A 15006-nucleotide genomic window follows, 5' to 3' on the forward strand; every position below is an offset into this window, starting at 1 on the left:
TGTAATTAAATATTATATTGTTGACTTAAAAATCAATTGCTATTGCATTGCAAACTAAATTCGTTAGTCGGTAGTCCGTTGTATATCAAAACATCTTGTCTGTGACTATATTAAAATGTGTAGTTAATTTTTCATGAAATAATACATTCAGCGTAATATTTGAATTTGGATCAATTATTTGTCGCAATGTCGATTTCATAGGTAAAAACGTTATACAAAACGCTCATAGAGGCTACATTATTTATAGGTACGTAAGTTAAATAAATTGCACTTGTGTAGTGTTTAAGTTTGTGGAATGCAGAATAATAAAAAAACCATTAGTTAATTCTATAGTACCATTGAACAATACCGTATTACGGTCCTTATATTTACTATAATCTATGGCCTATAGGTAATGTTAAATTTCTCATTTATAGTTAAAAACGAAAAGTTCTTATCTCAATATTTTCTTTGAGTTTGAACCTTCGTTCTTCAACATAGATAATAAAGAACACAACGATTATTCGATTCATTAGTAAGATAAAATTAATATTCACTAAATTCTTTTTTTAATTAAAAATCAACATTAATTTACAATTTTAAAACAGATAGTGTCATATTTTTATGATGATTTATGAATTATGGGTAACACGAATTAACACGGTATGTCATAATGCATGATGGGTACAACCATTGATTATACTATGGTACAACTAATGGGTACCTACAACTGTGAAGGTACTATACAGGATGTATCTTATGTCATTATACGCGGGGTTTTTCAACGATTATAGATCGATGACATAGAGTTTCGTTAATACGCAAAAGACGTGTTTCTTTATTTTTAACAACAATTTTTTTATAACAATTTCAAAATTGTTAAACATGCAGGTGTACCAATGGCAAAATCAACTTTATTTTTTCAAATGGCAACTACTATATTTTTAATGGATTCTGGTAAAACTTTTTTTTCTGAAAATGTTGATAGTCATATCATCAATTTTGGTTCGCTAGTTTATTAACAATGGTCCTCTAAAGTATATTATAGTTTTTACTTTATTAGTTTTCATTCTTTGACTTGACAGGTCCGGACACAATGTACTTTGTAGATAGTACCTACTATCAACCACGATCTATAGATTAGTTTTCTATCTTAATTCTTAAGCCGTGCTTTCAACCGACAGGCATATACCACCAGCAGCACCTCTACTGCTCATCAACATTTTCTCTAACGTCCATGTACATCACGATTTGAGATACTATTTTAAATCGTGATGTACATATAAAATAGATTAAATAACGTTCATGTACCTGATCATTGAGGCGAACAACCAGAGGATGCATGTGAGCAGGCTCGTGTGCGTGCTTCATAGAATATTAGTCCGTGGAACTTAGTTTATAGGTCTATGATTCTGTATCTATATCGTGGCTATAATATTGATAATACGTATGGATGAAGAAACTTAATATAAATGGTTATCTAGGTATGATATTCCCTAACTGTTTGCCATACATCCCAAAAAATCAGAACTGTCACCGGTTTTTGACTTGGGGTACCGGTATCCCGAAAATTAATTTTAGGACGCCTTAAACATGGCTGGATCAAGGGGGGCTAGGGACCAGAGGGGCTATAGTCCCAGGCTGCAAGTTAAAAGGGGCCAAAATGTATCAACTCGTTGTTTTCAAAACATTATTATAACTTATAAATTTTAAATTTAATATTTAATATCATATGAAAATGGATTTTAGATACTTATTATTACCAACAGACAAGACTCAATTACAGGAAAAGTGGTCGTCGCTTGCCGCATTCACTCGCAACTCGTTATCGAACGTGCTTTCGGACGATCCGCAGACGCGATAAATATAACCGTTCGATGAACAATAAACACGTACTTTCGCAGGTGCAGTACTGATTATGTTAGCTTAGATTGCAGACGCTCACTTGAGATTTCCGACTGTTTATCTCGACTGACCTATCCATGACCCATCAATTGTTTCAATAGAATATGATTTGACAGTGAATATTTCATTTGAAGATATTATAAGAAAATTCGCTGAGGAAAAATCCAGGAAAAAGTTGTTTAAATATTTTTATATCAGATTAAAAATATATATATACCTATACATGCCGAAAAATGTATATTACAATTAGAATAAAATGTATAGTATATTAATATGCTATACTTATTTTAATTAATATGTATTATAAATTACTAAATCTGAATAAAAAAGGTAATTGTTTTGGGTGAAAGGGCCTCACTAAAGTTCTGAAACTGAATTTTATAATAAGAGGTAGAAACTAGAAAACCAGTAGTAATTAATTTGAAACATAATATTTTTGATAATTAATAGGTGTATACAATAATAATATTATGTCGTTACTCGTTTTTATAATACATAAAGGACTAATATGATAACCTAATATGATTCAAAAATATTTTTTATTTTTTTTTTGCTCTGTCCCGGATTTGTATCGTGAAATTATGGCAACTCTACGGCCAAACGCATAGTACTTTCTCTCTCGGACCTCGTACACTGGTTTCTCTCTCTAAGCGCTGTCAATTAGTTTATAGGTATATTTTATAAAAATATTATTATTGTACTATTATTATTATTATTATTATTATAATTATTGTTAGATTTTTTAAAATGTATAACTTTTTTTAAAAATATTATTATTATAGACTAGATTATATAATGTTTAATTTTTATATTAAGTGACAAATTTAATTTATAATTCACGTCCCTCATGAAATCGATTATATACTTATTGTAGTATGGTAGATAAACTGTAGACAAACTGCCGCGGGTACCTACCAAAAACTACAGTGGATTTCTGTTATATTTTTGTTAGGCATAAGAAATAATAAGTAATAAAATATAAAAAAAATAAAATAAATATAATAGACAATTTTGTATTTTCGGACTTTTTGTCGTCATCTCGTTATTTGTACCATTAATAATTATAAATATAAAATTGAATATAAAAAAAAATTAAAATTAAATAAATAAATATTAAAATACTTGTGCCATATACCTCAGAAATGCGTCACTTTTATTCATACCTTTCCGAAAGACCCGCATTATACCCTGACCAGCTGGGCGAATGTTAGTTCCTATACACGATAGAATAAAGTACATCGTACATATGTAAGTTCCTACACAGTAAAAAGCAAGTACATGTGTAAGTTCCTCATAGGCACAAATGGGGTAGGGCTTTAGGGGCTAAGCCTCCCCCCAAAAAAATGTCTATAGCCCTCCCAAACATTTCCTACATTTTGTTTTAAGCTTATTCAATATTATCAAAGTAAGGCCCTATTAGCCCCCTCAAATCTCAAACGCTATTTGCGCCTATGAAGTTCCTACACAGTAAAAAGCAGGTACATGTGTAAGTTCCTACACGGTAAAAAAGGTACACGTGTAAGTTCCTACACTGAGTATAATATTCTAAGTTATCAATCTAATATAAGTTATATCATATATTCATATTATAATACTGTCATACATTTTAACCCTTTATTCTATATTCTATATAATTCTTTATAATATTTAATAATTTACCTAATAAATATTATCAATTTAATAATTTTAAAAATAATAATAATTCATCATTTATTGTAAAAAAAAAAATATAAGTAATGCATTCTATATAATATATAATAATTTATCTAATAAATATTATCAATTTTATAATTTTAATATAATAAAACAATAAAAAAAAATATATTATATTTTATGAGGTTTATTTCTGAAGCTTATAGCTTTAACTTATATTGATTGATTTGTTTAGTTGAATATTCTTTTATTTTTTGATTTATAAAATTTTCATTCATTATTTCATCATTCATTTTTCAATTATTTCATCACTTACTCCACTCTATTATGTTCTTAAAATTATGTAGAATGCAATAATGCATTACTTATATTTTTTTTACAATTATGAATTATTATTATATTATAATTATTATTTTTAAAATTATTAAATTAAATTAGATAGATAGCTTATAAATTATAAATTATATAGAATAAAGGGTTAAAATGTATGACAGTATTTTATAGACGTAGATTGATAACTTATAATATTCATAGTGTAGGAACTTACACATGTACCTGTCTTCCGTCGTGTAGGAACTAACATAAGTACCTTTCTTCCGTCGTGTAAAAACTTACACGTGTGCCTTTTTTTTTGTGTAACATATAATTCCTACACATATGTAGGAATTAACGTATGTAATTGTCTACCTGTTACTCTCATGTAGGAACTTACAATTCCCCGGTCTATCAAGCCGTCTTCCATAGTTTCTTGATCCGTTTTCCAGAAGATTAACATTTTACGAGTCAAAGTCGTTGTCGACGTTAAGATTTTCCTCGACCCTCTTAATAAGCATTCGTCAACTTGGATCACTATTCCGAGTCCTCCAAATTTAGTACGATTTTCAAACATTCTGACAGGTACATCACGACACAAGTTCTAGTCACAGACTGTGTGATCTGATCTACCGGTTAGTCATAAATTGTGTTGATGTATTGTTTTATATTTTGACACCAATAATAAACCAGTTCAAGTTGTGCACCGATGTTGAAAACACTATTGTTATGACCATTTTTGTCAATGTACGTCCAAAAACTATTGTTCTTTCTAAATATATAGGTAATTGATATTAAATCTGAAATATTAAATAACACCTACGTTTCTTACCTTATACTTTGAGTAGTTTGACACCCTTTCCTTTTACACCTCAACAATTTCCTTTCTTTCCCGCGATCTTTTTTATGTAATACTTCATTTATTGCACAGTATATTTTCTACATTTACTAAAACATTTTTCGCTATTAAAAAAATAGTAACTGATTCTTCGTTTTCAGTTTTGTCTAATTTTGTAAAATTCTTTTGCAATCATTTTGAACGTCACGTGAAAATATAAAATCATGTGTGAAGTGTGGACTAAAGTATTGTGATGCAGGAAAGGAGATAAAGTTTATTACCACAATAATAAAGATATAAATTGCATAGTAGAGCGCATATGACAAGTATCCCATAATTGCAGGTAAACTGCAATCTGGGGTAGAGCCGGTGGTGATTTTGTAAATGTAAGTTGCAATTTTTAAATAATAAATACTTCATTTGCATAAATCAATATATTGTATAACAATTCTTTATTATTTAGGATGATGGAACTGGGGTTATAAGTATATACGGAGCAGATACATTTTCAAATGAAAATTTTAAACTTAATCATGATTCACATAGACTTTTATCAATGGTAAGTGTACATTATAATTTTATATAAAATGTATAGATTATTTTTTATATTCTCCACAATAGGAAAACAGTGGTATAGATAACAACGGGTGTCAGTTTTTTATTATTTGTGTAAACTGCAACTTTTTGGATGGAAACATATGGTATTTGGCTATGTTATTAATGGGTTGTTGGTATTGAGAATAATTGAAAATGTTCCTACTGAGTACTGGTCCCAACAACAAACCAAAAATACCTTTTGTTATATGACAATGTGGACAGTTATAAAAGTTATGAATTGTACTTTTTTTTTAATATTTATTTCATGTTGTTCATTTGTATGAATACATATTAAGAAAAATTTAGTAAATAATTTAGTAAATATTTTTGTAAAGTTAAATAAAACTCAAAAAGTTATAACCCAAGTATTAAAGAGTCTGTGAGATAAGATAATTAATTTTTTTTTAAATAGGTATAATGGTTATCAATTGCATTGCAATGAGAATGAGAAACCTACATACACATAGTAAGAAAAACAATAGATTCATAAGATTATTATAGGTTCTAGATATTTATAATAAGAACAATTACAATAATTAATTCTTAAAATATTATTGTTTTTATTATTAACTATTCAAGATTATTTTTTGTTTTTTAAAATTAAATCAACATAATTATTCATGCATTCCTTAAACCTTATCTACAGATTCAGAAGTCCCATACTTTCCTTCCAACATCATCCACTTATTAAACAAACTTTTCATCTTTTTTGGTGCTAATTTTTGTATTGTTGCTCTTTCCAAAGCATGTCTAAAATTATAAAAATTAATTTTATATTATTATAAAACAAACTATGATGAACATTTGAGGTATAATATCTTGGTTGGAATTAAAGTGTTCTTACCTTGCCAAATCTATTCTGTTAGATTTTATCAACATATCTACATATAAACTCCATACATCAATACGTGAAGGATAGGATGTTAGGACATGTTCAAAAAGTGTTTGTGCTTCTTCTGGTGATCCATCACTATTTTCCACCAAAGCAAACCGACTTATCATAGTGACATCTTTTAAAAAGAAAAAAAATATAATAAAATTGAATTAATATATTGATATTGTATTGCACAACGATATCAATATTGTAGGCAATTTTTGTTTATTTTTAATATTCGCATTTTATTTATAAATAGGATTAGGATTTGAAGACAAGTTTTTTTTTTTGAGAGCAATTGAAAAACAAATCGTCTTAAATTTAATTTGTATGTATCTATCGAAATACTAAGAGAAGTATTCTGCATTGGAATATGAAATTAAAATTTTATGTTGTCATTCAAAAAGTAGAAAATAAGTTTTGTAACGACTTAAACCATGTAAACATTTTAATATTATCTCATTTCTATTTGAGAACTGAACTTCCTTACAGGCGTGGTGAAGAAGGTAATCAAGAGGTCTCTGAGTTTCTTAAATGGTGTTGGATGGTTAAAATAACCAATAAGTGATAATTTAGTATTAACTATAGTATTTTAGTAATAACTACAACAGGTAGTAGTAGTTACAATTAAGAGAACCTGCTGCATGCTTGTGTATTCTCCGTCTTACAAGTGCGTAATATAGCAAATTTTACGCTCAGCAGAACACGTGTAGCTTTGTTAGTTTAAAAATTAGAGTGAATTGACCTCTTATAAAATCTAAAGATTAGATGGGTTCATGGGCTTTTTATTATATTTTAATTTTAAAGCTAGTTATGAGTATTTAAAGATTGACAAACAATTTACAGCTTTAAAATACTTATAACTATTATTATATTAGATAATAATATTACCTTTGGTAATTTTATAATAGTCATTTCACTTTAATTTTTAAATTAACGGAGTTACATGTGTTCTGCAATGCGTATAATTTGCTATGTTACGCACTTGTAAGATAGAGGCAACACATTCGGATATCACATCCTCATAATATGTTAATGAAAGTCTTTATCAGGCTATTGGTGCTGCGGGGTAGGTGAAATACTATACTAGCCTTAGACAAAACTTCAAGTTCACCACTGTTCCTTAACCACTAAATCATATTTTGTAAGTGTTTTTTGTTTTTATTTATTATAGTATTTTGTGATTTAAGAATTTTACTATATTGCTATTTATTATATTATAAACATACGTGATTTGGTTGGAAGATTTGATAATGCTTTTTGTAAAATAAATCTTGCTTTGCCAGGTTTATTTAGTTTGAAGTACACAGTAGCACAATGTAGATAAGCATCAAGAGAATCACGAAACTTTCTATTTATTTTTGTAATTAATTCTTCTAGTTCCTAAATGAAACAAAATCATTCAATATAGTTTATTATAGAGTTAAGTATTAGTTTGTTATTGCCTTGCCTCTGAGCTGTATACAATTTATCGCCACCAGACTTTACCTTATCTAAAATTTCGATATTTCTTTGTATTTCTATATCTTACTTTTAAGTCAGTATGTGATCTATTTGTGGAAAAGGTTAAATACTACTTATATTATTTGAAATTCTATTTTATTATATTTTAATGACTTTAGTATGTAGCCGACTTGTGGTTATATTGTAGGTATGTATATCTTATTATAGAATATTGTAAAAAATTAATTTCAATGAGTTATTTAGCTTATTTCCTGCAATATTCAATACTGGCATTAAATTTGTATAACAAAAATATATTGTTAAAACAAAACAAAATTTCAGACATTCGAGAATCTTTATAATACTGTTTAATTTGCTTACATGTAATTGTGAGATATTAAAAAATAATTAACTATGCAACTATTAACTGTAAACAATTCATTATTATTATTTACTTATAGTTCTGTAGTGGTATATAAAACATATTATAGTACAATAGACTGACCATGTGTCGGAGCATTTTTTTTTACATGGCACAGTGGCTAGGCAATAACAAGAAGTACCAAGAAGAATTGTTATTAATTATTGACAAACTGTACTTTTAATTTATTAGATTCTGCAAATATATCCAATATTTTTATATAAATCTGATATTCATCATTTGAACGCAATGCCTCATCCATTGTTTGTTTAAATGATTCCTAAAATATAATAGATATTATTTTATTTTGTCTTTAACTATTAATATGATAATATATAAAGAAAATAAATTAATGAATTATTATAACATTTATTTTGAAAGCGCAGAGGTTAAGTGAGGACCATATTATCAACATTTCAAATATCTACGAATGAAGATATGTGTACCCAATTTTCTCTCCAATATGTAGCAGTTATAAATATTATAATACTGAATTTTAGTAACAAATTCAGACAACTTAGTTAAAAGTAATTCAATTTTTAAAATAAACCAATTTTTTAATCTTTTTACCTTTGTGCCATATAAATTTTCTAAATTTAAAAGTGCAGTCCAAATATTTAGCTTTTCTTGCTCTTCTCTAGTGTCAATAATAGACAATGCTCTTTTTGCTGTTGCCCTTGCTTTTTCTACTTCTGTAGCCTATAAATTAAAATAATAATCTGTTTAATCACAATGCACATTTACACAATTTTCACAGCGGGGACTTACCTAAGAAAAATTGCAATGAGGTTTTATAATAATTGTACAAGTGTAAATCATAAGTTATAGGCTACAATGATACATTCAATAACTAATAAATAATAAGTAATGTTTGATGTTTAAACATTGTAAAATAACATTTAGTATGGTTAAAAGTCAAAAGTATAGCTCCATGGAATAAATTAAAAGTTTTAGTTACCTATTTTAAAATGAAATTAATTATTACTTGTAAATGGCAAGCCATGTATTTAATCCAAATAAACGAGCTGTTGGGATTAGACAACACTAATCGGTCAAAGTGATCAGCATTTTGTGGATTTGTTTCAATTTGAGTTAATTCTTCTTCAACTTTTCTAAGTCTTAGTTCTTCTTGTTTTTGTTCTTCACGCTGTTGAGTCTTATTTAACTTTCGCATTTTTTTCTTATTCGGTTCATTGTCCTCATCCTAAAATTGAATATAATACATGTTGTAAGAATATTACAGAGTGAATAAAATTATATGCGTTTATGAAAAATTTAGGACTCCGATCCTTACAGAAAGAAAATGTATTAATGATTATTTCTAATTTCTATTTATAAATTAAAAAATTCTAATTTGTTGTGTCTTACTTTGTCAGAATCCTCCGATTCACTATTATTTTTATTGAAATAATTAGGAGTGACATCCCATTCAAATCCAAATCCCTCGTTTGATAAAATTGGTCTCTTGTTGTGCATACTTTTTTTACTCATTTCTACATACAAGTAATTCGTTGATTTTTGAAAAACGTGTTCAGACTTCAGTCTGTAATTATTGATATTTGATATGCAGTCATAGATAGGTGATAGTGATAAGCGTTTAACTATGGCGGCGATGTAAAGAAAATAATATCTTCTCTACGTCATATCATAGAGTAATATATTACCACAGAACAATATAGAATAGACACTCGATCAGCTGTGCGGGTTTACGTATCCCTACGGTATGAAGTATTGGACACTATAAATTGTACCGTATCCGTAATCTAATAGAATGTTGGAAACGTGTATCCCTCTTTGTTACGAAATCTTAAAAACGGATACAAGGCAATGGCCAATGGGCATTATTATTATTCTATGGACTGTGATAATGATGTTGAAATGATTTATTTAAATGATAACATATGCCACGCCCCCTGAAGACCATGTTCAAGGCCACAGTCACCCGATTTTGCCAATACACGCAGTGTCGTACCCCTGGTTGTAGTGATATCATAGGGAGTGCACGCTCCAGACTCCAGTGTAGTATAACCACAGAATAGATGAAATTTCATTTATTTATTTATTTCATCTATTCTGCAGTATACATCTCGATGGGTATGGTTGCCATGGTGTATTGATAAGGTGTCGTCACTTGTTTGAAAACTTTATTGAAAATTTTACTACAAATAGTCGCCACCACCGGGAGCGCTATATGTCCTGAAGAGGCCGAAAAACGAACACTTTAGTACACCAAAGCTATAGAAAATTTAAAATATATTATGATTTAAGGAATAAAATTCAAATTTTTTCATTGCATAATGACTTCTATGTTCTAAATTATTTGTATACATGTATTTAAATACTTTCTTTTAATCAAATACAACTTTAATATTATTAAATATAATTAACTAAATTAACTAAATTCTCATTTTTAAATTTCCTATTACAAAAAAATATATGAAAAATGTAAGAGTTAATTCACTAAATTATCATACATAATGCTTTTAAATTGTTTGTACATTTTAAAGTACTCATGACTCGCTTAAAAATTAAAATATAATAAAAAGCTCATGAAGTTGTCTAGATAATAATCTTACCTTTAGATTTTATAAGAGGTCAATTTACTCTATTTTTTAAGCTAACGGAGCTACACGTGTTCTTCTTTTCGTACAATTTGCTATGTTATACACTTGTAAGACGGAGACAACACATGCGGGTATCACGTCCTCTTAAGACTGTAAAAACGTTATTTTCTATTGGGATTATCGCAGTATAATACAAATCTAATACGTCCGACTAGCAGCGCTCGGCGCTGTTTTCTGAACTATGTGAAGCGTAACTAGTTCTGACCACTGATACAGAGCGCGATGCTTAACCTGTTCTTCATAATCGTGGTAGACACTTTTCTAGATTCGATGGGCAACCATACTATCTCATGTGTGAGTACCTAGTAGGACTTACTTAGATTTTATGCGTTTTACGTAGTACCGCGGAAACAATGTAATCGCTACCACTACCATCCTCCACATCCTCCACCGTACAAAGTTTGTCGTCGAATGCAACATGTACGCGTGTACGCATACAGCTCTCACCAACCTGCTTTTATAATTTTGTACATTGGTACAATATAGTTTTCTTGCACTCGCCAGTCACCGATAAGTTTACTCGTATGAGTTTGTCTGTTCAATCTCCCGTTTTAGAGTTTTCGTGTGAGGTACGGTACACATTATTCATATTATGGGTGTAGACAAAATTTACTGCCTAATTAAGATGTTTAAAGATAACAAAGCTATTTGAACTTCAAAAGTATTACATTTATTTTTTATTTTATCAATTTTGACTGATATAAAAATTAAAAAGAATAAAATACTTTAAAATGTATTGATTTATACTTATTATTTAAAAATTTGCTCATGATTTTTTTACGTAATGCATATTTTGAGTGCATAATTTAAAAATGTTAGGGCATATAAACGTATATTTTGACAATTTTTAGTACATGAAGTTACGAGCCCTGGTTATAACCTATATAATAATAATAGATTTTATTACCAAGTTTATATTATCTACATTATGTCATTATATTATAATGAGATTTTTATTGGTATTCATTATTCACTATGACTATAGCACCTCTCACAAGATATGACGTAGGGGGTTATAATTTTTCTACTACGTAACGTTATACAGAAAAATAGTGAGAAAAGTGAGGACATTTAGGATATAGTAAAAAAAGTTGAGTTGATTGTAAAATAGTGAGAAAAAGTGAAAAAAGTGAGTCACAAGAAAGCCTGAGTCCAACCAGATTCACTTTCTTATCGAACAAGATACTGTTGAAAAAAATGGTGGCAGTTTGACTGCCCCAAACGGTGATAACACAACACATCATTGTAAAATCAATACATTTATCGCTCCGCTCAGAATTTAAAATTATTATAGAATTTGAAGAAAAAAAATATTATAATATCGAACAATAAGTGTGTAAAACCTGCACATAAAAATGAAAACCCTGTAATAAATATCAATTCAGTATTTATGATTCATTATTATACATTTTATCTGTTTTTGACTTTTAATACATGTATAATAGTTGTGAAACATAGTCGGCAGCAACATATGTTTGTGACTCCCACCAAGTGAATTATCTGTATACCTGCCGGGTAGTACCGCATTTCTGCGCATAAATCGGCTATCGACCACATTTTTTAACTTGAACAGAGTATACAGTGGTGTATAATACCTAAGATTAACTCCTATGGCATTATTTAATACAACATATTAATAATCTTCGTAAATCAAGTTTCAAAGTTTCAATCTTATTCTTTGATGTAACCTAAATGAACAGAGTGAATTAATTTATAAATTATTACACGCTTAAATAAAATAAATAAAAGAGTCATTATTAATTCATTGCACACTTTTCAGTATTACATTAAATAAAAACACTAAATAGTTATGTATTTTTTTTTTTATTATTCACATTTTCAAATAGAATAAATTTATAACTTAAGTTACCCTAGAAATTCCTGAAAAAAAAAAAAACCAGACAATTCATAATTAGTTTTTATTCAAATAGGCTCAACAGTATTTACTTACTTAGCTACAATCCCGTGTTCTTTTGCTAACCTCGTTATGCAGTCATCTGACTCTCCCTAAAAAAAAGTAAATCTATGAATTAGTATGAGATAAAAACTTTGTTTATTGCTGAATTAGGTATGCCCCTTTAAATATACGGCAAATAATTATTCTTTAGAATCTTCAGACCTGATTGAAGTCTGTTTTACAGATTTAACAGTAAAGAGCAAGGCTTTGCATCCAAACAATTTATACGGGTTATGGTTTCGGGTGCTTCAAATAAAATAGAGGTTGTGGTTTCAGGTTTTCTTCATTTTAAAGAATATGGGTTTTGTTTAGCCAGTTTATTTATTCGGGTTATGGGTTATTTAAAATTGAGTAATAAATCAATTTTGTTGTGCGTAAAGTGTTAAATTTGATTAAGCAAAGTATAAAGTTGTACAATCAACTTTTCAGTACTAATGTCTAATACAGTAGTGACACACGTAATATAATATAATTTAAAATTGTATAATATTAAATATTAAATGTTTTAACAACAAAGTATTAAATAGTAATAAAGAAAAAAACATACACAAGACAATTTTCACTACGGAAATAATAATATTATATTAAAAATTTAAAAATAACACAATTCAAAACAATTTATCAGTTGTATCACACTTGTCACATGTAACCAGCTTTCCCAATTATGAAAAACTGAATTCTCCATGAAATATACATACAAATTCATGTCACTTGAAAATGTATTATTTTTTTTATACGGGTTATGGGTTAAAACCCGAATTTAATTTCTGTTTCGGGTTATACGTCATCAAAATCAATCGGGTTATATGGGTTTACGGTTTCGATAATTTTTAAGGGTTTTGGCTACACAGGTGCAAAGCCTTGGTAAAGAGAGTCCCAAACAGGGGAGTTTGCGAATTTTACTAATGCAATTTAACATGTCTACTGTATATTTGTTATGTACATTGGACGGCAAGGATGAAAAATTATCTTTTATTTCATTACATCAACAACATAAGAAATGATATTTTTAGAAATACTGTAATACGGTGGCTCCTAAACATATTTAATAAAATATATTCCACAACACTGACAAAAATGACAACTTTCTGACCCCGAATTATAATCAATTGAATAATTTAAAGAACATATAGAATGGACATAAGCAAATAATATGAGTCATACACGAAAAATGTTTAATACAAATGAAGTTAAAAAATACATAAGTTGGATTGAAAGCTAAAAGCGAAAAATTTTAATAATTTTTTGTTTATTAATAAGTAGTCATGGAAAGTAACATTTGTCTATATAAGTAACCGTGCCTTCGTTAATTCAGCACTGCTGTAAGCGTGATAGATGTGATAAGAAAGTATGATGAATATGATTGTGATTGACCAGCATGTTTCTAACCTGTTGGAACCGCTGTTTGGTTCGCTAGGTTGTGATCATTATGATGAATTAAAAAACGTCATCTTCCTATCACAAGCAGCGTAGTTTTGCGCTGAATTAAAAAAAGACAATTTATAGTTGCTGACGAAGCGTTGCAGCAGCGCTGAATTATCGAAGGCACGGTATGTATAGTTTATATTTTCAAATCAACTGATTAAGTATTAAAATTGCTGTCAAATGTTTAAATTTCCCATAGCACCAAAAACAAATTTTACCACATATGTGCCAATAAATAGGTAGATACAATTTTTATATAAATTCAAAATAGGTATTTACGTAAAAGCATATTATATTAAATATGTTATTCATACTAACCATACGACGAATAGCTCCACTAATGGTCAAGATTTTGTGATTTCCGGTTATGCGACCAGTGGCCGAGTCAATTTCGGCTAAATTGATCTGAATAGAAGCATGATCTTTAGCAGGGATGATACGGTTGCTGGCAGAGCTATTAACAAAGTTACAAACATTTTTGTGAGTAAAACACGAACACTGAAAAATTACATGTGGCTCTCGAACGTCTTGACGTTTCTGATGTCACGATTACAAACAAATTTTACGTCATCCGACAAGCGCTCACCATTTCCTAGGGCAGTATAAGTCAACAAATTCTCCGGCGTCGTTTTGCATTTTGAATTCTGTTTCTCACAGTGGCTATTTTCACGTCCGACGAGGAAATCCTTTCTAGGTCTAGAAGGCGAAGTGAAAAGACAAGAAAACCCAATGTGCATTCACTAATAAGTGATAACTAACCTAACCTGAAAGTCAGGACGAGTTCTATTTTGTTAGTTGACCAGTGTTGCCAACACAATATAACAATATCCATAAGGTACTTATAACGCGTTATACAATATGTAATTTCGTCCAAATTTGAACTTTAAATGACTATAAAAGTAAACTGTGTAAATGTATTTTTTAGATTTTTTTCTTAACAGAATTAATTACTAACGTGGAATCTTCTTCTAAAATTTT

The 15006-nt window shown here is 28.8% G+C and overlaps 2 protein-coding genes across 2 annotated transcripts; both read right to left on the reverse strand.

Annotated features, from left to right (window-relative positions):
• Positions 1-5827: 5827 nt before the first annotated feature.
• Positions 5828-10616, reverse strand: LOC100166439 (protein RRP5 homolog). Its single transcript, XM_001950985.5, is given in 9 exon segments — positions 5828-5915; positions 5917-6034; positions 6129-6294; positions 7388-7541; positions 8201-8302; positions 8593-8721; positions 9008-9226; positions 9391-9565; positions 10599-10616. Coding segments are annotated over 8 exon segments (1062 nt in total). The 5' UTR covers positions 9514-9565; positions 10599-10616; the 3' UTR covers positions 5828-5864.
• A 1835-nt stretch (positions 10617-12451) lies between these two features.
• On the reverse strand, positions 12452-14783 carry LOC100162473 (40S ribosomal protein S21). Its single transcript, XM_001947991.5, has 4 exons — positions 14615-14783; positions 14347-14482; positions 12598-12653; positions 12452-12527 (listed from the first exon to the last, which is right to left on the reverse strand). The coding sequence occupies exons 1-4, from the start codon at positions 14662-14664 to the stop codon at positions 12518-12520; spliced, it is 252 nt and encodes an 83-aa protein (XP_001948026.1). The 5' UTR covers positions 14665-14783; the 3' UTR covers positions 12452-12517.
• Positions 14784-15006: the final 223 nt, after the last annotated feature.

The sequence above is a fragment of the Acyrthosiphon pisum genome, chromosome A1, assembly GCF_005508785.2.
Source record: "Acyrthosiphon pisum isolate AL4f chromosome A1, pea_aphid_22Mar2018_4r6ur, whole genome shotgun sequence".
NCBI classification, from domain to species: Eukaryota; Metazoa; Arthropoda; class Insecta; order Hemiptera; family Aphididae; genus Acyrthosiphon; species Acyrthosiphon pisum.

Excerpts from the sequence above, each read along its gene's own strand:
- LOC100162473 (XM_001947991.5), bottom strand. The coding sequence starts at position 14,664 with ATGCAAAACGACGCCGGAGAATTTGTTGACTTATACTGCCCTAGGAAA. Across the intron at positions 14,483-14,614 it reads TTATACTGCCCTAGGAAATG|CTCTGCCAGCAACCGTATCA; the intron begins GTGAGCGCTTGT and ends CTTTGTTAATAG. Across the intron at positions 12,654-14,346 it reads GTGGAGCTATTCGTCGTATG|GGAGAGTCAGATGACTGCAT; the intron begins GTTAGTATGAAT and ends ACTTTTTTTTAG.